This window comes from Schistocerca piceifrons, chromosome 1 (genome assembly GCF_021461385.2).
Source record: "Schistocerca piceifrons isolate TAMUIC-IGC-003096 chromosome 1, iqSchPice1.1, whole genome shotgun sequence".
Lineage (NCBI taxonomy): Eukaryota > Metazoa > Arthropoda > Insecta > Orthoptera > Acrididae > Schistocerca > Schistocerca piceifrons.
Window position 1 is genome coordinate 550,810,228 of NC_060138.1, and position 27,909 is coordinate 550,838,136.

Here is a 27,909-nt window from a genome sequence, read left to right on the forward strand (position 1 = left end):
GACCTCCTGATGCAGTTGGGGAGTTATTAGCAGCTAATACACTCCTGGAAATTGAAATAAGAACACCGTGAATTCATTGTCCCAGGAAGGGGAAACTTTATTGACACATTCCTGGGGTCAGATACATCACATGATCACACTGACAGAACCACAGGCACATAGACACAGGCAACAGAGCATGCACAATGTCGGCACTAGTACAGTGTATATCCACCTTTCGCAGCAATGCAGGCTGCTATTCTCCCATGGAGACGATCGTAGAGATGCTGGATGTAGTCCCGAGGAACGGCTTGCCATGCCATTTCCACCTGGCGCCTCAGTTGGACCAGCATTCGTGCTGAACGTGCAGACCGCGTGAGACGACGCTTCATCCAGTCCCAAACATGCTCAATAGGGGACAGATCCGGAGATCTTGCTGGCCAGGGTAGTTGACTTACACCTTCTAGAGCACGTTGGGTGGCACGGGATACATGCGGACGTGCATTGTCCTGTTGGAACAGCAAGTTCCCTTGCCAGTCTAGGAATGGTAGAACGATGGGTTCGATGATGGTTTGGATGTACCGTGCACTATTCAGTGTCCCCTTGACGATCACCAGTGGTGTACGGCCAGTGTAGGAGATCGCTCCCCACACCATGATGCCGGGTGTTGGCCCTGTGTGCCTCGGTCGTATGCAGTCCTGATTGTGGCGCTCACCTGCACGGCGCCAAACACGCATACGACCATCATTGGCACCAAGGCAGAAGCGACTCTCATCGCTGAAGACGACACGTCTCCATTCGTCCCTCCATTCACGCCTGTCGCGACACCACTGGAGGCGGGCTGCACGATGTTGGGGCGTGAGCGGAAGACGGCCTAGCGGTGCGCGGGACCGTAGCCCAGCTTCATGGAGACGGTTGCGAATGGTCCTCGCCGATACCCCAGGAGCAACAGTGTCCCTAATTTGCTGGGAAGTGGCGGTGCGGTTCCCTACGGCACTGCGTAGGATCCTACGGTCTTGGCGTGCGTCGCTGCGGTCCGGTCCCAGGTCGACGGGCACGTGCACTTTCCGCCGACCACTGGCGACAACATCGATGTACTGTGGAGACCTCACGCCCCACGTGTTGAGCAATTCGGCGGTACGTCCACCCGGCCTCCCGCATGCCCACTATACGCCCTCGCTCAAAGTCCGTCAACTGCACATACGGTTCACGTCCACGCTGTCGCGGCATGCTACTAGTGTTAAAGACTGCGATGGAGCTCCGTATGCCACGGAAAACTGGCTGACACTGACGGCGGCGGTGCACAAATGGTGCGCAGCTAGCGCCATTCGACGGCCAACACCGCGGTTCCTGGTGTGTCCGCTGTGCCGTGCGTGTGATCATTGCTTGTACAGCCCTCTCGCAGTGTCCGGAGCAAGTATGGTGGGTCTGGCACACCGGTGTCAATGTGTTCTTTTTTCCATTTCCAGGAGTGTATTTTTTCTGTCATTGTTAATACAACATTTTCAAACGAGTCTTACAAAAGATTAAACTTGTGATCTTGCACGCAAGGGGTTCCTTGCCAGCGATTAGATAGCACAGGAAAAGAACCATATATCAATGTCATTACTATGTAATACACAAAGCTGTCACAAACAAACTCAGATTTTGTTGAAGACAATGGTATTTAATATTGTTCATTAATAAGTAATTTCTACATTGATCAGCAAATCGGTGTTCATTCCAGTGATGTTGGTGAAAAAAGAAGTTGCTGTCTTTACATACGGATTATGAAACAGTTGTACTGGATGTAGCTTAAATCATCGCTGTTTCTCCCCGAGTGACCCTGTTGAGCCTGATAAATCTCTCTTTAGAGTGTTGAAACTGGTCATCTAGACAGTTTTTGAGGCAACTGAAATATGAACTACAATGAAGCTGAAACTTTTACGTATATCAAGATTAGTAAGATATGTTAGACAGAGGCCAGTTATGATACACAGTGCAGATTCACGACTAAGAGTTTTTGCCGTTGTCTTGAGTTTCTCAACCAGGCTACCGAAACACACACACACACACACACACACACACACACACACACACACACACACACACACACGCGCGCGGAATATATTTCTGTAATTTGCAATAAGCTGGAATATATAAGATCTTTCTTGAAGCAGAGAGTTAAAATATCACTTGCAGTATTGCACAGCATACAAGTGCTGCTGCAAAAATAAAAGTTGAGAATAATAGGATGTCACATCCTGTTAAATGTTCCAATTGTGCAGAAAGTTTTTCATATGTGCTGACAGTATGTGATTCAAGTGTACATCCGTGTACAGTTTCAGTTGAATATGAAGAGATTGGTGCAGTACTGTAAAGTTCTGAATGAAATATAAATAATGGAAGAAATAAAGGTAAACAGTTGCCATATAGTTGAGGAGCTAGAAATTTATGTATTTAAAAAGGGCAAATTGACTGTTATAAACTAGTGGAAGAAGGTTGTTATGTAGATTTGCTGCAGTGGGGGAGCGTACCCTGTAATGTCTGCTGTTTAAAAATTACCCTTTCTCTGCAGAAAAGTAGCAGATAAAATCTCGTGGTAGCGTTCTCGCTCCCCACGCATGGGGTCCCAGGTTCGATTCCCGGCGGGGTCCGGGACTTTTCCCTGCCTTGAGATGACTGGGTGTTGTTGTGTCATCTTCATGATCATCATCATCATCATCATTCATCCCCATTATGGTCGGAGGAAGGCGATGGCAAACCATCTCCGCTAGGACCTTGCCTAGTTGGCGGTGCTGGTCTCCCACATCGTCCCCTATGCTCCTTGGAGTATGGGACCGCATCATCATCAAGATAGAAATATAATCACACTACTGCTGAACTTTACGGGATGAAATGGCAAAAAAGAAAAGAAATTGTGCTACAGCAGACATCCAAAGATAATGAAAGTAGTTAGATGTGATAATTATCTTGTACACGGAGTGTGAGACGTTTGATCAAATTTACACTCACTTATGTCAAGTTGAAGAGAGATTTATCACATGTATGTGAATCTTGGAACATGCACTTGTTTGTTACTTCTATGAAATGGGTACCTTTCATAATACAGATAAATAAACACAACCAGTCATATTTGAGAAATATTTTGTGGGACTTTGGTGCCTAGAAAACTACTTCCTGCTACGTGAAAGTTTATGGTTATTCAGTTGATATATCTAATGAAGCTTGCAGAGTTAAATCCAAGGCAAGGTTATTGATCAGTTACATCGGGTGATCAAAAAGTCAGTATAAATTTGAAAACTGAATAAATTACGGAATAATGTACTAGAGAGGTACAAATTGACACACATGCTTAGAATGACATGAGGTTTTATTAGAACCAAAAAATACAAAAGTTCAAAAAATGTCCGACAGATGGCGCTTCATCTGATCAGAATAGCAATAATTAGCATAACAAACTAAGACAAAGCAAAGATGATGTTCTTTACAGGAAATGCTCAATATATCCACCATCATTCCTCAACAATAGCTGTAGTTGAGGAATAATGTTGTGAACAGCACTGTAAAGCATGTCAGGAGTTATGGTGAGGCATTGGCGTCGGATGTTGTCTTTCAGCATCCCTAGAGATGTCGATCGATCATGGTATACTTGCGACTTCAGGTAACCCCAAAGCCAGTAATCGCACGGACTTAGGTCTGGGGACCTGGGAGGCCAAGCATGACGAAAGTGGCGGTTGAGCACACGATCATCAAGCGACGCGCGCAAGAGACCTTTCACGCGTCTGGCAATATGGGGTGGAGCACTATCCTGCATAAACATAGTACGTTCCAGCAGGTGTTTATCAGCCAGGCTGGGGATGATGCGATTCTGTAACATATCGGCGTACTTCTCACCCGTCACGGTAGCAGTTACAAAACCAGAATCAAGCATTCCTTGAAGAAAAAAGGCCCGATAATGGAAGATGTGGTAAATCCAACCCATACCGTGACTTTCTCGTCATGCAATGTAGTTTCCATGACAGTTCTAGGATTTTCGGTAGCCCAAATTCTGCAGTTGTGGGCGTTGACAGACCCGTCTGAGTGTGAAATGAGCTTTGTCGGTCCACAACACGTTACTCAACCATCGTCATCTTCTGCCATCTTTTGAAATGCCCACACCGCAAATGCCCTCCACTTCACTAAATTGCCAGGTAACAATTAATGATGCTGATGTATTTTGTACGGATAGCATCGGAGGGTATGTCTCAGTGCCAACCAAACAGTAATGTATGGAATGTCTGTGCGACGTGCGACTGTACGAGCGCTGACTTCCCCATGCATAGACGAACCCGCTACAGTCTCCATTTCTTCCTGAACTGTCTTGGCAGCATTACGCCTCGCGCTCGATCGGCCACTATAGGGTCTATCGTCTAAACAACCCGTGGCTTCGAACATTGAAATCATTCTTGACACAGCTGCATTTGTCAACGGACCTTTACCCGTTCGAATCCCCTTCCTATGGTGATAGGATCGTAACGCTGAACTAGCACATTCCCCATTCTGATAATACAGCTTCACTAAAAGCACCTTCTCGGGTAACGTCAACATGCTGCAACTGTTCGCGCATCTGATTCTCTCTCTCATTACAGCTCCTTTTATACACGATTGTCATGTGCAGTCACTGACGTTTTGCTGTCCAGTGCCATCTGTCGGATATTTTGTGAACTTTGTTTTTTTGTTCTAATAAAACCGCATGTCAATCCAAGCATGAGTGTCAGTTTTTACCACTCTATCTACATTCCGTGGTTACTTAAGTTTTCAAATTTATACTGACTTTTTGATCACCTGGTATTAACAACTGGAGCAAATGTCTTAGTCATCCATCCCCTGTATACACTATGAGACTGCCAATTTTACAAAACTTGGTCCATGTGGCAGTGCAGTTCAAACAGAAAGTAGCACAGAAACAAATAAGTGTGTGAAGCTAATGTGGCAGGAACGAATGGAAGAATACTCAAAATTCTACTAATCTGTGCTGAACAGGAAAGGTCGCAGTGCATTTTCATAGCAGTCTGAAGAACATTTTGTGTATGAGCCAAAGATATTCATTGGAAATACAGATAGTTCTGTGCGTTACAAATTCTTTATTGAACACCATGCTTAGCTGACTTCATGGGCAGCATCACAGTATGAAGTCACAGTAACACACAAAACAGAATGTTATTGAGAATATTGTAGGATAACTTTTATTTGTAATTTTTTTTCTTTAACTTCCCTTTTTGTCTCTCCATTGTGTTTCCGTGTCATGGCTTATCAAAATTGCGCTCTGATAGTGACTGCGACACTTTGCTTCACTGCTGAAGTTATGCCTTTGTACCTCCATTCTAACAATGTATTCTTAGAGTTGTAGTAATGAATGGAAACCTTATTCACATGTAATCAATGTGGAAAGGACTACAAAATTTTGACTGAGTGTGTGATTGTGTGAATGTGCAAGAATTTAAGTAACGGCAACAGTTTTGCCGAATTGCTTACATATTTTCTAATGTTAATGTAAGGGAAAGGAAAAAAGAGAGAACTTAGAATAATTTAAGGGTGCCACAGGTGTTGGTGGTGAATTCTGGTGTCCCAAGTGTTTTTGAAACAAGGTTTGTGCTGATGAACATCAGAGGAAATAATAGTACACAAGCAGTTGTTTGAATATTAATTAAAACTCTACCTGCAGTCTACTTTAGTCCACTGTAGGAAATGAAACTCAGTGATATTGTAGCACATTAAAGATTTGTCCATTATATTCATTGTTGAAGTAATAAGTTGTCCAATGTAGGCTATAAATAAAAATAACAAATATTGTATCCTACTCTTCATCACATTGTTGTTCGTACTCCACACCTTGAATACTTTGAGGGGTTATAAATTTCAATAAACATTCAACTTGCAGTGTTGTAAGGCAACGAAAGTCATTTTCGTAGGCATAGGAAAAAGATTGATACGCAGTTGCTGGATTGTTAATAGAACATTTAATATAAACATGTATTTGTAGTCACTATGTACTACTCAATAATGATGTTCTTTACATATAATGCACAAGCAACAGAAATCTTGCCCCCCTTTCTCCCCATAAAGGAGTCTGTGATCATAGTCTCCGTTGAACAGCAGAATGTAAGTATAAAATCTAGACACTACAGAAAACTTCCACTGATAAATGAATTGATATTTTGTTTATAGTTGTCTGATTGTGGAAGTGACACTGAGATGTAAGTATTTTACCAGTGGTGTAGTAAGTGCTGTACTGAAATCCTTTGACACATTTTCCGTTCTTTGGTTCACATTTAAGATGCATTTTTTCCATTCTGCTTCTTTAAATTGTTTTGAAGTATGAAAGAATACTTTCTGTGAAGTTTAGGTATTTATAGCCATACTCATCCAGCTCGACATGTTTGTGCATAACTTTACTGTTGTAAAATATCTTACAATACTTGGAAATTCTTCTAATGAATTATATTACGATGAACAAAAGTAGGAACTTGGAGATTAATTTGCTGAGTTGAATGGGATATGTACCTTGTTAATATCCTAGCAATACTGCAGCACTGCCTTTGGATGAACAATGAAAAGCCAGTGAAGATTATAGCTGAATTCAAATAACAAAGAAGAAAAAGACCTGAATAGGAAGGAAAACCAAACCCATCAATCTTTGTGACCAAACAATATTGGTGAATAGCAGCCATATCTCCATTATTCAAACTTTCTGTCATTTTAATATATACAGATTCAACCTTAACTCTATGAAATTTTGGACAGTGTTTAGGGATACACACAGTATTCTGGTATCAGATCCCCTTGGCCTCCAATAGCCTAATGGAGTAATTACATTTAATTTTCTTTATTACCCACTTTTTCTTTGTATTACACCGGAAGTAGCTGCAGAGCAGTACAAATGTTAATGGTGTGTATAGTGTCTTCCTTGTTAACAAATCTGTCCCATTCGCGTTGGTATTTGATGTTTACAACAGTAATGTCCACCGTACTCTTCGCCCTCAAGTTTGCAAATTGGTGTAACAAACTGAATTATAATTACCTTACTACTCTGTAACAAGCTTCCAGAGACAGTCCCTTATACCAGAATACTCACAGAAATTGTTGATGAATTTGGACACACACACACACACACACACACACACACACAGTGCCATCTGGAATTTATTAAGTCATTATGTTTACAGTTATTTCTACCATGAGATAAGTTATGGGAAAGGGAATTGAATAGGGTGATGTAAATTGTTCTGTTTTGGACTAGTGTGACGTTCATCCACAGATTAACTATCATAAAAGTCTTTTGAAGTATTACTAATACATCCCATGAAATTTTATTGGTTGTCTTCCCACTGAAGGTAATTTTCTTCCGAATTTTTGGTGTGGGTATCTTACAACTTAAGTCCTTCCACTGAGGCCTATTCAGTGACTGCTTCAAGCAAAATGTGAGAGATATTGGCCGGCTTAGTGGTTCTAGGCACTTCAGTCTGGAACTGCGCAACCACTATGGTCGCAGGTTCGAATCCTGCCTCGGGCATGGCCTTGTGTGATGTCCTCAGGTTAGTTAGGTTTAAGCAGTTCTAAGTTCTATGGGATTGATGACCTCAGATGTCCCATAGTGCTCAGAGCCATTCGAACCATTTGAGAGATATTGCAATGGGTATAATAGCAGACTCATGTTTGAATTGTGGAATTGAATTCCCAAGAAAGCATGACAACTGTGAAAAGGACATTATGGATTTTCTTCATAATCTCAAATGATGTACTCATGGATGAGATACTGAAAACTAATCTTTCTTCCTCAAGCAAATACTGCAGGTCTTTAATTTTGATAATGTAACTTTTAAATCAGAGATTTCATTTCCTATGTATTCTTATCTTCTCCTTTGTTGGTTTGGCAGGAGTGAAAGGAGAATGTCACCATGTGAAGGTCCATTTCTGCTCCTATGTTGTTAGTTCAAAGAGTCTGTAAAGATGTGTGTGTTACCTAGCTGGTTGTAAAGGTGCATTTTATGTCTAACTTCCTGCATCTACACCTTTTTTATGGTAGTCAGAAATTAAACTTTGCTTCTTTTTTCTCGCAATTATAACACACATCACGAAGACATGACTGCCCTTAAAACATGTTGTAGATAAAAAGCAAACTTGTTTAAAACTGAGCTCTGTAGAGTTGGGGGAAGAAAATATTAGTCTTGCACTTTTAGTAGCCCATATTTTTGTGATCGTATGTGACACTGTGAGTCTTGTTTCCTTTGTTCTGGTGATGGCATTTTTCATAGGAAAGCTACAACATTGGATCTCTCCAGTGACCATGTCTTTAAGTTTGCATTTTCTATAGGCGAATCCCAAGAATTTCGGAAATCTGTATCAATTGGAGCCAATTTTGTGGATTGTCATCTATTACTTTGTGGCAAGTAGAGTACTGGCCATGATTATGGAGTCCCTGAAAGCATTCTGTTGTTGCTGCAAACTTATTTTTTGCTACGAAATTTGGAAATGTGCCGGTATTCATAGTCACTAACATAATACATCTGGTTCTTGAAATGGAGTTGAATGTGAGCAGCAAAAGAGGTAAAATAAAGCTGATGGTTTCTTTAATTTAGGATAAAGATTTGATAACCCTGCTTTTAACCCAATCTTCCCCTTGACATGTTTCTAGGGGGGGGAGGAAATCCACAGAACATTATAAACAATTGTTTTTTCCACAATGATCATATGAATGTTTTAATTATTGTAATATAAAAACAAGTTAATGGGATAGTCAGTTAATGGGGAAAGGGTTTGTCTTGATTACTGTACATTGCACTCTTCTAAACACACATGTTCAGCAATTTTTTGGAGCAGATAGGGTGGCTTTATGATAATGTTACTCGGTTCTGACATGTTCTTTTGCATACATTATAAAATCCCATACTCCATGTTTGTTATCACCTAACAAGCTGTGTGCAGAATTGTAATTTCTTGCCATATGCAACTGTGGATATGAGGCATGTTGATGACTGAACTCTAGGGCATGCTCCAAATTGTGTTACTGTTTCTGCTTCTGGCATTCAGTTCACATATTGTTTGAAAGAAAACTGACGTATGTTGGTTGTTTCTTCTGTTTCCTTTATGTCCTAACAAACTCTTTGACCAAAAAAAAGTCTTCAACATCCATGCTCTAACCAGGATATGTTCCCAGTATATTTTTTGGGGGTAATACACTGTGCATGAAGAAAGACAGATCTTTTCAGAATTACTTTCTGTTGGACAATTTTATAAAAAAGTATCAATTCGAGAATTGGGTACTATTGCCAATAAAGTCAGGTTCATTACTTTCCATTCTGGTCGCAGTGTCTGAGCTACACCTGTTCTATTCTTAACTGATAATCGGCTGCCGCAAGCAATGAAATTATGTGGACTTGTTTACTTCCCCTTTTGCACTTGACATCAGTATATTTTAAATAGTGTTCTTAAGCAGTGATTACAGAAAAAACTTTTCGTATCTAATATGTTTGTGCTTGTTAGTTTTTGCATCCTGGTAAATGTCTTTAAGCAATCTAAAGTAAAGGATACTTCACTGAAATTTGTAGTGAATCAATGCATTTTTACATTGATTATCTCTTAATGAACTGAACTTTAGTTTAACTTTCTAGGAAGTATTTGTGCTTAAGAGTTCTTACAATCATTATCCATGTCCATTGTAACTTTAATTTTAGTCCATGTTTTAACATAGTTTGCTCACTGTTATATATGCAAGTTCAGAATTCATAGTAATCTTCAGTGTTACATATTAGATTTCCTAACTCTGCACTTGTCACTGCTACACAGATGAACAACATTGTATTTAAAGCGCACTATGCCTATCACTACTTTATTTTTCTTGAGGATACAGCAGAGACGACACTTCCACAAGTGTATGTTATGTAGAATAAATAATAATGATAATAAAAATCCCATAAGTAGTAGATCTACAGTTTACGTATTGAGTGCAGAATAATGGCTACAAATGCTTTTGCTGTATGCATTAAGTGGACGGATGTATTGTTAGATACATAGACATATTTAAAAATAGATTATAATTGTGTAAATTAGGTATTAAAACAGTGATCGCTAACTGAAGACAATTCGTAATTTTTTTATGTTTCCAGATTGTGACACAGGTAAAGGGGTTAGGGGTACACGGTCCAGGCAACTACAAGCTTCGCTCATCTGTGAATTCTTAGCTCTCCTGGCATTCAGCATTTGATTTTTCATTTTATTTTTGTGAATATTAATATATCTACTGCCATGAGCATATACTTGAAATAGACAAGTAGCCAAAAGTAGCAGTACTTCAGCCTGCAGTCCTGCATGTGGTCTTAATATTGTTTTGGATCCTTAAGTCCAAGTACAGTGAAAGAAAAAAAAGTGTAGCGAAAGATCATTCCAATTCAAGTACACATTGTCTCCCCCACTACATATCTTTCCCACACTTCATATTTCTCCTATATGCAAGATAACATTATCAGTTCAAAGTGCACAATTTCATTTGATGCTCTCAAGTTTCATCAAAAACAAATGAAATGTGTTACACTTATAGAACTTCATTTGTGCCTTCTTTTGTGTTGATCATAATTATTTACTTTGATAGGACTGTGTTGTGCATTATCTTTTTGTTCTTGGCACTGTCTGTCTGCACATGGTTTTGAGCAGAATTCTCAACTTTGATCCATTTTTTAAAATAAATTATTGGGGATTAAATTTCTTCGAAGGTATTGATTCATTTTAATAAATACCGTATACAGAAGACAATTCACAGCTTAGGTTTTGGTCACAAAAACTTGTACATAATAAGCTAAAGTGGGGTGAGAAAAAAAGGGGGGATGGAGGGTGGCTGTATAAATAATTTTAATTATGCCCTTATTTATACTTCATGTAAATGCTACACTTTCTAATATCAGTGCCAAGTAATAACCCAATGTAGTGTTAGGATCTTTTTAGTGACAGGGTACAATAACCCTAAGTGAATGTGGCGTGTCACTGCAAAAGACCGCAGTAAAAGAGAGGTACACCACCATGTAGTATTCATTTTAATATGATTTATCATATGCAGTGAATGATATTGTTAGGCAGACACTCATTCATTGTGCTTAGCAGCAGTTTGTAACGTAACACAAATAATTTTACTTGTCATATTTAGGGAAAACTTCCAGGGACAAGCTAGAGTAATTGAACACTTTATTGCTTACACGTGTGACAGATTTACAAAGTCCACAGTAGCCACATATGATTAGTACAAGTCATCTATTCACAGACACAAGAATAAAATTTTCAACTTGCAGTAGTCTTTAGACAGTCTTATTCTCTGGAAGAACTACAGATATAATAATGCCTTAAAAAAGGGGGCGGGAAGTTAAGTACTTAACATCGAATGTGTGTTACATATACTGTAACTGTAATTAAATTTACTTGACATCGAGATTTAGGCTAGCACATATCCATAGTGAAATATACAACATAAATTTGATGCACTCAAAAGTAAGAGTAAATTATTTGAAATGTCATGACTAGTACTGCAAAGCAGAAATTTTGAAGTGAAGTGACTGGTAACAAGGAGTTCATTTTCTAGGAGACATTTTGTTTGCATAGTCAGAAATTTGCCCAAAACCATTATTTAATGAATAAAATGAAAACTTGAAGTATTTAAAATGAAACGATGTTCAGTTTGTGTCTGTGTTGTAGACTTGGATCACAAGCTGTAACACTTTGAGTGTCATAAATGTTTCTAATGCACACATAATTGACTGCAGGTTGTTAATTTTGCCAGCTTTGATTGGTGTGTGCGCATGAGTGCAAGCGTGCGTGCGTGCACGTGCATGTGGTTTTTATTATTATTATTATTATTATTATTAGTGGTGTCCCACCACCAATATAAACGGTTACTTCATGATATTTACATGACACAGAACATACTATATAAATATATTGTTTGCTATTTGGAATGAATGAACTGTTGTCACAGTCCAGGAATTTCATTGGACCATTCTGGTAATAAAATCTATTGTGTAAATGTCATTGCACAGTACTAAAAGAATGGCATACTGAATGTGCCATAATGTGTCCCATGAAATTCTGAAATTGTGGGTTTTTGTTGCAGCTACAAGACACCAGTCTGCTGTATAATTACTAAACACGTACTAGAAATATCAGAGTATGTTAAGCATTATGTGTAGTTTAAGGTATTTATGGCTTACTTGGCTTCCCCAATTGTATTTTCATTATCTCTTTCCTATAATGGAAGAAATCAAAACTGAATTACAAACCATAAAAAATTGGCAATATCTTCAGACTGTGTTCTCTTTGGGAAATGGACATTCGTGTTAAAATATTAAAAATGATTTTCTTATAAATTCTTTCCTCAAATCTGTCCAACATAAATCAAGAAGAGGATTACTTGACTTCATATGGTTATACATAGTATTCCTTATACCTTTGTAATCACGACAATTTGAGTATCTAATACTTATGCTTTGCTCCTTGTGATTTCTTTATTACCTGCTGATGCAACTGTCATATGAAAATAGACAATCTTCTTTCTCACATACTGTTATGAAATATATTGTTGACTTTGAATAATTCAGTACTTCATCTTTATCCTTCTTCTAACTTTGTGTGTGTTAAAAATCAGAAATGAATACTGGTATTTGATAAAAACTTTACTTTTCAATTCTTCATGGAACATATAGTTGAAACTATATTTGTGTGTTTGGAGATTAAGGATAAAACAGTTTGTGGTTTTTCCCATCCTCACATCATTGTGCCATCATTACTTACACAGTCCAGTATTTCCCTGTTGTAAGCTACTGTAGGAATAGCAATCAAAGATTTTGGCTGAACATTTTTCAGATCAAATTGTCTGGGGATACTGAAAATGTAGTGTTGTGTTATGGTGCTGTAATTTCAGTTTACATCAAAAATATCTTAGTGTTTTGTACAGTACACAAGAGTGATCATAGACTGCTTATGTACTTATAATTGAATGGTAGAACAGGATCAGTATCAACTTGAACACTAGCAAGAGTTGGGGAAACCATGTATGTCATTTGGAACAATTTTTGTAGTGGTATGCAATATTCATGAGAACGTAATACTTCCAGGATCAGCTTATGTAATTGAAAGAGCCTGTATTCATTATTGTTTTTGCTATTTGTAAGTTTCCTAGCTTGGGGAAGTGATAACATTCGGTGTTGCCTAGTGTCCATCTGTTTTCTTGATTTTTTTCCTCTTTTTTCTGTGTTGTTCCATGGTTAGAGTTGCGCCTAGCCTAGCCCTGGTGTTTTCAGCGATGTGGTGATCCGGTCAGGGGCCAACATGACACTGGCCGCCTGCTATTCCCCTTGGTAAAGGTCAATTTAAACCTTGAGTCACCATGACTTTTTCCTGACATCAGACGTAACAGACATTCAATTTTCTCATGAAAACATAAATAATTTTATAACTGAATGCCTCTATTTCTTTTTAACTTATTTGTATAACAATGTCTGTAGCCGTTTTATGTCAGGATTTTGATAAGATTTTTTTTATTATTATTATGCAAGACTCCTCAAAACCATGTACAGCTATCTTGTGTTAATATTAGTTATATGTTGTTTTGTGTTTGTAGTAGATTTAAAGCTGAATGAATGTGTGTTAGCTATTGAAGCTACAGTTTTAAGCTGTACCACTGTAGAATTTTCAGCTGTTGAATTTCTTCCTAGTTCACTTGCAATCCCTTCAAATATTTTTGTGATATACCCTGATAACTTACACAAAAGCAAGTTGCCTTTCTTTTATTCTTCTAAGATTTCAAAAAGAAAGGTACTGATCTAACATGAAATAGATCATGATAAATAAGACTGAAGTTGCATGTGCACATTTGTGTCAACAGGCGAAAGCTTGGGAGAATGGAAGACATTTAACCCTTGCTCGTGAGAATATATAAATCATTCAATTTTAACAAAATTTGAAATTTTCTGCCATTTTAAAACTTTTCACTAGATCAGGACTGGAACCTAGATCTATGCCTTTTGCAGGCACCTATCTATTGACTAAGCCAGCTGAGCATAACCCGTACATTGACTGGAACCTACAGTCAAGAATTACCTCTTTCCGAATCTCAAGAGATGTCTCCAGCACTTTTTGGTGGAATAGCATCATTGAGAAAGAGACGATGTAGTGGAGAATGGCTTAGTTACAGCCTGGGGATTGTTTCCAGAATGAAACTCTTACTTACATAATAGTGTTACTACTTGATAATTATATCTGTGTCCTTGACTGAGATTGACTTTTAATTTATGCCATTTGTGGACAACGCACCTCCAGCCAAGTTACTAGAGCAAGCCTCGTGGTGTAAATCAGTTGCAGTCTGCCAAACATCTTTCTTTTAGAGTGCAACCTTGGGGTGTGCTCAGTTGGCTCAGTTGTTAGAGCACCGCCTATGAAGGCAAAGATTTACATTTGAATCACAGATTTTAAAACAGTTCCACTTTTGAAAGAAAATCCATTTTAATTGTAAATTGCATGTTTTGTCGCACACAAAATGTAGAAAGACCTGAAAGTAAAGTTAAGTTAATTTTTAGATATTTATGGTCAGTAATGTGCAGTTTCTTACAATAAAGTGTGGGTTGAATTAGATCAAAAGCTTTGCTTCTTATTGAGATACTCTCCTATCACAAATCGTCTTTCTAAGGGAAGAAAAATTGTGTTGAAAAATTTTACGAGATTCAGATTTCCATTTTTAAATGGGGCTTGATATTATATTAAATTTCCATAACAGTGACAAGTTTTGTAATTTCTGGCTTAGCATACCGTGTTAGGCATATTTAGTGGCTAACATAGGACCTTGTCTTTTTGCTTAATTGATTGGTGTGTAATTCTGTTCTCTGTCTTGTTATAGGAGAGGATGGCACTGACTTCATGTCAGCACTTGTCTATAATATAAATCAAACTGGGACCCTGGTAACAGGTAAGTTCTAACTGTTGTAAGTCTGCTTCAACACAATTTCATTAAGCACAGCGTATTTGCAATTACATCACAGAAAATAATGGTTCCTGAGTCTTCTGGAAATACACAGAACAAAAAACTTCTGGAGATGGATTCCTCATTATCAGTACACTATTCTATATGTTTGCTGAATAACTCTCACATCAGTGCTGCAGAACGCAGTTTTTAGATTTGACTGGAAGCACACGGGTACGAACTATGCCCTAGGTGAACCCATATACTGTCACATTTGGGGTTTGTTCACTGAAAACACAATGGTTGGTCAAATAGTGAGCAAAGAGTCCCACATTAGGCAGACAGGGAAATAATTTGTGGTAACCAAACATCGTCAGTAGGTTACTCCAAAAGTCCAAATCCCAGCCCAGGAGAAAACCACATAGCATTGGGTCATCAACTAATCATTAGTAGACATGGTAGAGAGAATGCTTTAAACATCGGCTAGTTGACAAGTGATACCCGACAACCTGTGACAGCTCTTAAACCTGCCGCAGGTGATTAGTAACGTGACATGGCATCAGTCTATATATTCTTTCGCACTGCGCCTAGTGACTTCATCGTGAATACGTGTAATTATATCGAGTGATCCATCAACATGTCTGATGGACGTACAAGATTAACCTTCATGTAAAAACTCTATCTGGAAATTTCTTCTTTGCTGAATGCTAGCAATTTTTGGATGTCATCGTGTCTTGTATTCTTTTTCTTATATCGTAAAATAATTGTAATATGTTAGTTACTGTTGTTTATATTACTCTGCTTTGTTTCACCCTTCAGCAACAATGTTATTAAAATTATGCTTCAAGTAGTTGTGTTACATTGCCCAATCACAATAATGTGACTTGGGACTGACGTATAGTCGTTCAACTCCTCTCTGTGTTCATGTTCTATAGTTTCCACTTGGGCGCGTATGCCCCAGTTGTTTTATGCGCCCTAAAGCAAAACAAACAATAATGTGACCATTGCCAATGTTTGATGTCATCGTGCAATAACCTCTGATAAATGGCTTGTGGATATATATGACATCCAAAAGGGCTTTTGGGTGAATGGTGGAAGCATTTCCAAAATTGCTAAGTTTGTAAACTGTTCACATTCTTCTACTATTAAAGTATACTCTGCACAGCAGAATGGCATTATACAAAATTGTAGTTAGTGCAACTGTGCTGTACCACCAACCATAGATGATGGGTGAAGGACAAATATGGAGAAGTGTATAGGCAAATAGTTTTGCAGCTGTTGAACAACTGACTGCTCAGATGAACCAAGGGGCTGCCAAAAGTATCATCTCAATGATCATTCAGCAAATATTGTGGCGTATGGGCCTCCACAGGTGCCTGATTCATACCCCCATGCTGACTACTGTTCATTGGCAATGGAGGCTGGAATTTGCATACCAGTACTGCAACTATACGTCCACAGAGTGCGGGCAGGTGGCCTTTCATATGAATCACATTTTATGCGACATTGAACAAATGGCTCTTGGTGTTTATGGCTTGAAACATCTGAAAATAAACACCAAGTAACAATTGTTGGGAGGGTCCAGGCCAGAGGAGGGAGTTTTGTGGCCTGGGGAATATTTTCTTGACATAACCGGGTTGCTATTGCTATTCTGGAAGGCAAAATGAATCAGCACAAGTTTCCATCTATCCTTGAATCATCATTTAAAGCCTTTCCTTGAAACTTTTAATAGATTCTCACGATAGTTCAGTTTTTTCAGTATCTCCAACATCCTCCCACAGATTAGACAAATGTGTGATCATTCATGCTGCTATTCTCTCTCTATGTTCAATATCCTCTAACAATCCTTTTTGGCACAGTTCCCACACATTTGTGCAGTATTCTAGAACTGGTGACACAAATAATTTGTAAGGAATCTCCTTTTGTAGACTGATTACACTTCCCCAGTATTCTACCAATAAATCAGTCTACCACACAACATGAACAGCAAGGGCCCCAACACACTTACCTTGGGCACACCTGAAGTTATTCCTACAGCTGATGATGACACACCATCTCTAAGATAAGATGCTGCTTCCTCCGTACCAAAAAGTCCTCAATCCGGTCACACATTTCACTTGGGACCCCATACGATCGTACTTTTGACAAAAAGCATAGGTGTGGTAATTAATGAATCAAACACTTTTTTGGAATGAAGAAATATTACATCTACCTGACTGCCTTGAACCAAATCTTTCAGTATATGTAAAAAAAAAAAAAAAAAAATATTGAGTTGGAGTTCACAAGATTAATGTTTTTGGAATCCATACTGGGTGGCATGGAGGAGATCGTTCTGTTAGAGGTGTCTGATTATGTTTGAGCTCAGTATATGTTGTAAGATTCTACAATGAATCGGTGTCAAAGAGGTAGTTTCATGGATCAGTTCTCTTACCCTTGTAGAAGTATGTGACCTGTGCTTTCTTCCAAGAACTGGGCGCAGTTGTTTTATTTATTTATTTTTTTGAGGAGGGGGGGGGGGGGGGGACAGGGGAGCATCTGCTATAGATTATTGTTAGAAGAGGAGCTAGCTCAGTACAAAATCTGATAGGGATTCCATTCGGCCCAGGAACTTTGTTCGATTTCAGCTGATTCTCAACACCACTGACACTAATACTGATTTCACACACCTTTAGTGCTATGAGGATTAAATTGGGAATATTCTCCTTGGTTTTCCTGTGTAAAGGAACATTCGAAGATTAAGTCAAGCACTTCAGCTTGTGCATTGCTACCTTCAGTTTCAGTTCCTGTCTCATTTGCTAGGGACTGGACACTAACTTTGGTGCCACCAACAGCCTTTACAAACAACCAGATTTTCCTTTTGGTTTTGTAAAAGCTAATTTGACAGTATTCTGCTACAGTAGTCATTAAAAGCTTCAGACATTGCTCTTGACAGCCAAATGAGTTTCATTCAGCATCTATCTATCTGTAGCCCTGTGCTTTTACTCCTATTATGCAGTAATCCCTGTTCTTTAGAAATTTATTTATAGTAGCTGTAGACCATGGAGGATCCGTCCAACAAACTTTTGTGCTGGTTATCTATTCAGTGAATGGTCAATTATTCTTTTAAACTTGAGCCATAGTTCCTCTGCATACTCCTTCCCTGTGCTGAAAGTTTTAAAGTTTCTCATTGAGATGTGATATGACAGATCTTTTTTCTTTTTTTTAATCCAATGTACTAATATATATCAATGGTAGGCAATTAAAACCTCATAACTCCAGCTGTCTGTGAAACTCTTAATTCCAGTAACTCCATAATCAGAGAGAAATTTGAAAGTGCATGAATTTCTCTAATCTGTCAATAGCTAGGCTTCTACTGTGCAGTAACCCAAGCAGCAACTTCTTGTATCACTTTATATACACTTATGCTCATAAATTAAGGATAATGCTGAATCATGGTGAAACAACACTCTGGTGGGCGGTTTGCGGGTTTAAATCACCTCAGGGTATGACCATGTGGTACATTTGACCTGTGGTCGTCGCACAGTGGTGCTGGCTGCAGCCCACATACGTAGAGGTGTGTTGGTGCTTGTCAGAGTACAGTGCAGCAAGTAAGTGTGCAGATGTTTTCAGACATGCTAATGGTGACTGTGTGTTGAAAATGGCTCAGAGAACACATTTTGATGAAGTTATGAGGGGTAGAATACTAGGGCGTCTGGAGGCTGGTCAAACACAGCAGGTCGTAGCACAGGCCCTCCGTGTGCCACACAGTGTAATCTCAAGATTATGGCAACAATTCCAGCAGACAGGAAACGTGTCCAGGCACTACAGTACAGGACGTCCACAGTGTACACCACTACAAGAAGACCGATATCTCACCATCAGTGCCCGCAGACGGCCAGGGAGTACTGCAGGTAGGCTTGCTCGGGACCTTACCGCAGCCACTGGAACAGTTGTCTCCAGACGACTGAACAGACATGGTTTATTCGCCCGGAGACGTGCAAAGCGCATTCCACTGACCCATGGTCACAGGAGAGCCTGTAAAGACTGGTGTCAAGAACACAGTACATGGTCATTGGAACAGTAGTCCCAGATTATGTTCACGGATGAGTCCAGCTATAGTCTGAACAGTGATTCTTGCCAGGTTTTCATCTGGTGTGAACCAGGAACCAGATATCAACCCCTTAATGTCCTTGAAAGGGACGTGTATGGAGTTTGTGGTTTGACGGTGAGGGGTGGGATTATGATTGGTGCACATACACCCCTGCATGTCTTTTACAGAGGAACTGTAACAGGCCAGGTGCATCGGGACGTCCTTTTGCACCAGTTTGTCCGCGTTTTCAGGGGTGCAGTGGGTCCCACCTTCCTCCTGATGGATAATAACACATGGCCCCACAGAGCTGCCATTGTGGAGGAGTACCTCGAAACAGAAGATATCAGGCGAATGGAGTGGCCTGCCTGTTCTCCAGACCTAAACCCCATTGAACACGTCTGGGATGCTCTCGGTCGACGTATCACTGTAAGTCTTCAAACCCCTATGACACTTCAGGAGGTCCGACAGGCACCGGTGCAAGAATAGGAGGCAATACCCCAGCAGCTGCACGACCACCTGATCCAGAGTGTGCCAACCCGTTGCGCGGCCTGTGTATGTTTGTGCATGGTGATCATATCCCAAATTGTTGTCAGGGTACATGCGCAGGAAACAGTGGCGTTTTGTAGCACGTGTGTTTCGGGGCAGTTTTCTCAACTTATCACCAATACTGGGGACTTAAAAGCAATGTCATGTGTGTTCCGTATGTGCCTATGCTATTAGTGCCAGTTTTGTATATTGTCACAATGTGTGACACCATATTCTACAATTATCCTTAATTTATGGGAATAAGTGTAGTTTTTTAAGAAACCATTCTTACGCCACCTGCAAAATTTAACAAAATGGAGTTACAAAGTTTTCATGGCCTACTATTGACATCTTTCTGCTTGTTTTAGTTTTTCTTTGTGCTTTGCTGATCATTGTTGCCAGTTTTGATGTGGACATCCTCAAAGAGGTCAGATCTACTTGTTGCCATTAGATCCAGTATATTTCCATCATGAGTGGGTTTCCAACAATCTGCACTAGGTAGTTTTTGAGAGAAGGCATTTAGTAATGTTTCACAGGATGTCGTTTCCTGCCCACCACTAACAAAACATGAAGATGGCAACAATGTATGGTCAGCTATTAGTTTGAAACTGCAAAATTTCGGATTTCCTTCTGGATTTACAGGACTTCAAAAAGTCATTAAATATCAAAAGTGGGCTAATATTTTTATATACTTTTGTGTTGCTGTTATTTTAGGAATGGTAATGCAGATTTTCTAGGATAAAACAGACAGCATAAACAAATGGGACTAATATCAAACTCTGTACCCAATTACAAGTAGCTCAGAACCATATCAGTTTATAACAACAGAAGTCAACTGTTTAATGACTGAAGATGATACAGAAATGAGTATCCTGAATGCGTAATGTTAACAACACTTATAGATTAGGCATTAGGCTGGTTCCCACTGGCCAACTGCTGCCTACAAGGCTGTATGAGGAGCAATTTATGTTCATGGGACATGTGATCAGCATATTGCCAATCCCTCCAAATTTTGTTGCCTATAGACAAATCCTTATGAAGCCACTGCTTCTTTATTCAAGCAGCTCCTCATTTGTACTCACAAGGGCTGAGTTGACAGCCTATATTGGGTACCACATGAGATACTGGGAATCCAACCCTGGTCCTTCAGCACTGAAAGCAGCGATGCTAACCATTCAACTACGGAAGCAGTCCACTATGGAATATTTAGTACTTGAGTATCTCGTTTCCATTACTCAGCTTTTAATCCTGTTTTTTGTTATGTATCAGACATGTGCCGTTGTTACTTTTCACACATGCTGGAATCTCTGTATTGAAAACTGTTTAGTGTACGAAAAGCGGTCCAGGCTATTTTTACCCTTGTAACTAACTATTGTTTGAAGTGCCGTAAAAACTAAAATTCATCTGTGGATTCCAAGATTTCATTGGTACTTTCTATCATTTTATTTTTGATATGTTATTTTAGTCTAATTCCGATTGATTTCTGGCCTACTTTTGGATTTGATGTGTTAAGTTGCTCCTTGCATTTTTTAAGTTCATCTTCATTAGAGGCAAATAGTGCAACCTTATCTGCCTAATTCTTGTATTGCATAAACATGTATCCTTTCTGAAAACATTCTCTACTGCTGCTGATATCTCCTTATTTAATATATTGTACATTTCATCTAAGGGGCTTAAGCCTAAGTTATTTTTTTCCATCTTGTGAAGTACAATAATTATACCAATGTTCTTGTTTTGGGTAGTATTCTTCCTTTAAGTATTATGTAAACAGGTTTGCCAGTTCTTCTCATATCACGTTCACTTCGAATAATCATCTCTCAGTAAATTACGTTTCATCATACCTCAAATGACTTTATACATCTTGTTTTTGGACTGCCTATGCAGTGTCATTATTTTCTTTATAATCTGTATGTGTTTCTGATTCCTCTTGTGAACTACACAAACATTTAAAAAAGTCTTCAAATTTGTACAATTTTCTCTCTGTATTTATTGCATAATATGCCACTTTAATTGATGAAATGTAAAGTCTACTCAACAAAAGTTGGTTTCCAAAATAGTGTAATTCAGAATATTTTATCATGTTCTTATTATTGTTTACTTGAAACTTTCCATTGCTCTTTAATGGCTGCCTTGTTAAACTTGAGATTACTTTCCCTTTGCTCCCGTCGTACCTGCAACATGATGGCTGTTTTCGTAAGAGCCTTTGGTGTATATTGGCCAATTTCATCTTGTCTGTGTAATCTTGATTTTCTAAGGTCCTGAATTTGTTGCTTGCGGTATCTCTCTCTTTTCCTAAATAAATTCTCGTATCAAAATTTCTGATTTCTTGTTTCATGGGATCTCTGTGTTCCTGCCTCTGTATCTATTTTTATTCAGCGTTCCAAAAGACCTAATGTGTTTGTTTGTGCATATTCGTGGGTGCACATGCTTTGTCAACTGTTCTTTACTGGGATCCGCTATCAATTCTGTTAGTTTAACCTAGTGATGGACCCCAGACTGATGAGCAGTTCTCAAGCATCAGTCAAACAAGTATTTTTTAAGTCACTTTTATCATAAATTAACTAAATTTCTTCAGGAGTCTTAAATTGAATCTGCTGGGCATGTTTTTTTTTAATAATGTGTTGTAGGATAATGACAACCTTCAGTGTCTTTATTGTTTGATGAAATATAATAAATTCCTTCATAGAAAGAAATGTCACTTATGATGATTTACTTAAGAAATAGGGAGGTACACCAAATTAATTTAACCATCAAGTTCAGAAATTTAGGAAGTAAATATGAAGGGTGCTGTAATGTAACAGGACATTGTGGGCCAAGTCCTGTTCCGCTATATGAAGAATTGTCATGCCAGCTCAATATTTTCCCAGTGTTTCAATAGAGAGGTCAAATATACCAACAGGCCTACTGTGCATACCGTATCTGTTCCGACAGAGAGAGAGCATACAAGGAAAGATGTAGCCGCAGTGTGCAGAAGCTAGGAGAGTCAGTGCTGTTTACTGTCTGTGCATCTGGTATGCAGTCCATGGACCCAGAAGGTGCGCACAGAGTAAACAGGATTATAGAATATCTTAGGAGAAAAACAAATGATGTTTTTCAATTGTAATGTAAGAAAGCTTTTGAATTCCTGTTGGATCAGATTGCTCTGGTTTGAGTTCTCATAGAGAGAGAATGTATTAGTGTCACATTAATGGACTGAATTGTAATTGCAGTTATACAATAAATGTCTGGTAATGAAACTGAAAAATACATGTTCAGTCGTCACTTGAGAATTTGGTATAAGTTGTTAGTTGGAAAGTTTTAGCAATTTCCTGCAGCAGTGAAGATGTTTCAGAGAAGTCTGCACTGGCATGGCACAGCATAGCTGGTCCATAAAAAATCCACACGATGACCAGAATTACATACAAGCCAGATTCACCAAAAATGAGGTAATCCTTAAACAAGAAAACTGTGATGCATTGACAATGTGGCTGACGCAGAAGAGTCTTCGCCATCTCTGTCCACTTTGCCAATCAACACTTCAAATACATCTTGAACTCTCTTGCAGTGGCACGGAGGCCAGGAGGAATACCTCATTCAAATAATAAAATACACAAAACAGGACTTGGCTCCTAATAAATCTTCTTACACAATAATTAAAATTTTATATTCTGAATGACTTTCTTTAATGTTTTGCAGTCAATTTATTTGAAACAGTGTTTCATTTCGCACTATAAGAAAGAACCATACGTGAGATAATACAGGAATGGTACTCAAAGAAAGTTGGCTTCCAGAAAACCACACAGAATAACTTTAGCAGAATTTTACGTATCTGCCTTCAGTGAAACACAATGTTTTTTGAACACATGACATGTTTCAACACTGGTCTACTACCTCCTGTAGACTTGACATTATTTCTCAATTTATGTTGTTTATGTCTTAAGCTTACAAAACATCATTGTTCAGTAAATTGCAGACTGACAACACGTTTTATCATTGTAACTCCCCACGTATCTATGACAAAGTCACCACAGAGAAAAATATTCGGTTTACTTGGTTGTAGAGTCTAGTTTTGAAACTAATATTGTGCCAAGGGCTGCTTACTAATTTTGCATTCTTTATGTGGATGGGATATGATAAAACAGTTGCCCTAAGTACAACTACTCCCATGTCCCCTCTAAACAACATTCCATACTGCTGCACATGGTCACTTGATGCCCCACTTCACAGAAAATTCCAAGCAGAAATGTTATGAAAGGTCTCTGAGCACAACAAACACCTAGCACAGGCTTGCTACATCGCCATAACTATTGGTCTGCAGTAACATTTGTCTTTTGGCACACTCTGGCAACAGTTCAAACGAACCTGTGTCTAAGAGGTAGCAGGTAAATATTGTGAATGGTGGTTTGAGAAGTGTGAATTTCCTTTTAAGTAAGATGAATTATGCTGTGTGAGAAAGTGCAATGAATTTCTGAAATCGAAAAGCTTTTGAATTATTTAAAACTTTGAGGACCAGCCACTTAGAAAAATTTCCAGCCCAGAAGATCAGACGTTTTTGTTGCCATTTAAAATTTTACTGGCCCATTTGTGTTTGACATATCTTAAAGGGTAACACATACAAAAAGACCAATATTATACATGAAAGCTTAGATTTTCTTGTAGCTATACTAAGTTTAAAACATGAACTTTTCCTGTTTGGTGCTTTTGCACTACTGAACAGTGATGTTGCTATTGGCCGACGACATCCTGTGTCCTATGCTCTGAATATCTGCTGTCGTTGGCTGGCTAGATAATGTGATGTGAGCTATGATTGGCTGAGAAAAGCACATTGCAATCTCAGTTTCAGTGCTTTGGAAACTAACATGCTGTGTGATGGAATTTGTGTTTATATTTTCTTAATAGGAAAATATGTAGTGTACATTTTGCTGCACATCAAAGATCTTTCCAAAACACATTATATTTTACTGAGTTTTGTTTCCTAAAGTGCCAGGAAGTTCCATGCTGGCGAATAACACATTTACCGTTCAAAGGATAGGTAAATTTTACAGTTCAGAGGGAAAGTATACTGTGTTTTCACCCAGGAGGAAGTATGTTCTTAACTTGGAAAAATCAGGGAATTTTCTTTTTTCTTTGATCACATATACAGCCTGTCACAGTATTCTCTTATTGAAAGTCTGCAGTTATATGTACATCTCAAAAACTAAATGAGTTTGTCATTTTTTATTCACAGTTCAGTCATGCCAATTCCATTGAAGAATATTGCATTTCCTGCACGTGTATTTCACTTTGACAATGTCTAAAATCCAAAGAAAATTATGTGCAACAGCAGTGTTAATAATGAATTAGTGCTCCACTACTTCTTGAATTACATATTTACTCGTTTCTTCGCTTTACACTGCTTATGTGAATTGCAACATAAAAATGATTAAAGCAAAGAGAACCCTAGCATACTGGTTATTCCCCAACTCTGTTTGGGAATTCTTTTACCTTGAGACTTGTTTGCATGAGCAGAAGGGGACTAATGACCCTGTAGTTTGGTCCATTTACACTGCAAACCAACCAAACTGTGCACTTTGATGTAATGAACAAACCATGTTACCAGTTAACAGCAGTATTTCACAAACCTCTTACTGACTTCACAGTATAGAACTTTGCTCTTGCACATTAAGCGCATACCATGGGATGAAGCGACTGATCAACAACTGATGCACATGAAATTTAAAAGCAATCAGTGGAAGAGTCAGGATGGACTGTAACAATATTATGAAAAAGAAAATTGCTACTCACCATGTACTTGAGATGGTGAGTAGCACACAGACACAACAAAAAGGCTGTCACAAGTAAAGCTTTCGGCCAGTAAGTCTTCATCAAAAATAGACGACAGACCACACACACGCTCACGCACAGGCATGGGCGCTCATGCGCAAGCCAACGCAACTCTCACGCCCACGCAACTGCAGTCTCAGGCAAGTGAAGCCACACTGCAAGCAGCAGCACCATTACATGATGGGAGTGGCGACTGGGTTTGGAGGGGAGGAGTAGGGTAGGGGTGGCAGACAGTAAACTGCTGCTGGGGAGCGTGCAGGGACAATGTGGAGAGAGGGTAGGGCAGCTGTAAGTACAGTCCAGGAGGTTAGACAGATGGTAGGGGAGTGGCGGGGAGGGGGGGGTTATCGGTAAAGGAGAGAAGTAAAAAGACTGAGTGCGTTGGTGGAATGAGGGCTGTGTAGTGCTGTAATGGGAACAGGGAAGGGGCTGGATGGGAAAGGACAATGAATAATGTTGGTTGAGGCCAGGAGCATTACGAGAACATAGAATATATTGCAGCAAAAGTTTCCACCTGCACAATTCAGAAAAGCTGGAAAGGATCCATATGGCACAGGCTCTGAAGCAGTCATTGAAATTAAGGATGTCATGTTTGGCAGCATGCTCATCAACAGGGTAGTCCACTTGCTTGTGGCCACAGTTTGTCAGTAGCCATTCCTGTAGACGGACAGCTTGTTGGTTGTCATGCCCACATAGAATGCAGCACACTGGTTCCAGCTTAACTTATAGATCACATGACTGGTTTCACAGGTAGCCCTGCCTTTGTTGGGGTAGGTGACGTTTGCGACTGGACTGGAGTAGGTGGTGGTGGTCGGAGGATGTATGGGACAGGTCTTGCATCTAGGTCTATCACAGGGGTATGAGTCATGAGGTAAGGGGTTGTGAGCAGGGGGTTGTGTAGGGATGGACAAGTATATTGTGTAAGTTTGGGGGACAGCGGAATACCACTGCGGGAGGGATGGGAAGGATAGTTGGCAGGACATTTCAGGACATGTGAGAAGTAGTTGAAACCCTGGCAGAGAATGTAATTCAGTTGCTCCAGTCTTGGGTGGCACTGGGTTACGAGGGGAATGCTCCTCTGTGGCTGGACGGCAGGACTTTGGGAGGTGGTGGAAGACTGGAAAGATGAGGCGCGGGAGATTTGTTTTTGTACAAGATTGGGAGGATAACTATGGTCTGTGAAGGCTTGAGTGAGGACGACCACAGGTTGTTAGGCTTTATGGAAGGGACTTCTTTGTATGGAATGAGTGGCAGTTGTCGAAGTGGAGGTATTGCTGGTGGTTAGTAGGTTTGATACGGACAGAGGCACTGATGCAAACATCTTTGAGGTGGATGTCAACATTTAGGAATGTGGCTTGTTGGGTTGAGTAGGACCTGGTGAAGCAATTTCAAAAGCTGTATGTTTGGGAGCTCATAAAAATGTTCGGTCAGATTTAGGGTCCAAATTTCTGTTTGGGATCGATTGCCAGAGTGATATCTTCCAAATTTGCTTTTTCCCCTTAAAATATGAGGTAGAGTTGGTGATGATGGCTCTATGTTAGTGAAATTAATGATGTTTACAAGGTAATCTCACTTGGAAGTATGCGGGAAAGAGAAATACCAGGAAATGCTGACTGTAGAGAAATGATTACATCTATAGATCTAGCGCAAAAGAAAATTGCAAAATGATTTACCGAATACATTGATGTATACTGCGTCCGATCTAAAACGCAAAAGGTATTTGCTAATATTATCACTTGGAAACACATTTGGTTTTAATCAGGCAAAAGAACAAGGCAGCATTAGAAGTGAATATAACACTATGGACCAGTAGATAGCTTTGAATGAAATACAGAATAGAGCACTGTGTGTGTGTGTGTGTGTGTGTGTGTGTGTGTAGGGGAGAGGGGGGGAGTCACTTTGTTTGGGATTCATAATTTTTTTTACACATTTCTCGATACCTTTTCTACAAAATTTATTACTAAAGCCTATAGGAACAAAACATTGCTAAAATCCATGAGTATACCGAATAATATTTGCCACAGCTACAGTTCTACAGTTTCAATTATACCTCACAAGATACTGAGAAATTTCATAAATAGTCTCAGTAGTCCAGAATGAGATTTTCACTCTGCAGCGGAGTGTGCGCTGATATGAAACTTCCTGGCAGATTAAAACTGTGTGCCCGACCGAGACTCGAACTCGGGACCTTTGCTTTTCGCAGGCAAGTGCTCTACCACCTGAGCTACCGAAGCACGACTCATGCCCGGTACTCACAGCTCTACTTCTGCCAGTATCTCGTCTCCTACCTTCCAAACTTTACAGAAGCTCTCCTGCGAACCTTGCAGAACTAGCACTCCTGAAAGAAAGGATATAGCGGAGACATGGCTTAGCCACAGCCTGGGGGTGTTTCCAGAATGAGATTTTCACTCTGCAGCGGAGTGTGCACTGATAGAAACTTCCTGGCAGATTAAAACTATGTGCCCGACCGAGACTCGAACTCGGGACCTTTGCCTTTCGCGGGCAAGTGCTCTACCAACTGAGCTACCAAAGCACGACTCACACCCGGTGCTTCGGTAGCTCAGATGTAGAGCACTTG

General features: G+C 39.4%; 1 protein-coding gene across 4 annotated transcripts in view; it reads left to right on the forward strand.

Annotated features, from left to right (window-relative positions):
* The window catches only part of LOC124800645 (poly(U)-binding-splicing factor half pint), a 119,198-nt gene that overhangs the window by 16,826 nt on the left and 74,463 nt on the right, over positions 1 to 27,909 (forward strand). For 3 of the 4 annotated variants that reach the window (XM_047263011.1, XM_047263012.1, XM_047263013.1), the window contains exon 3: positions 14,873 to 14,941. In XM_047263011.1, coding sequence (XP_047118967.1) covers positions 14,873 to 14,941 — 69 coding nt within the window. Of the gene's footprint in view, positions 1 to 13,248; positions 13,338 to 14,872; positions 14,942 to 27,909 lie in introns of all 4 variants that reach the window. The other variant, XM_047263014.1, reaches the window with a different exon arrangement.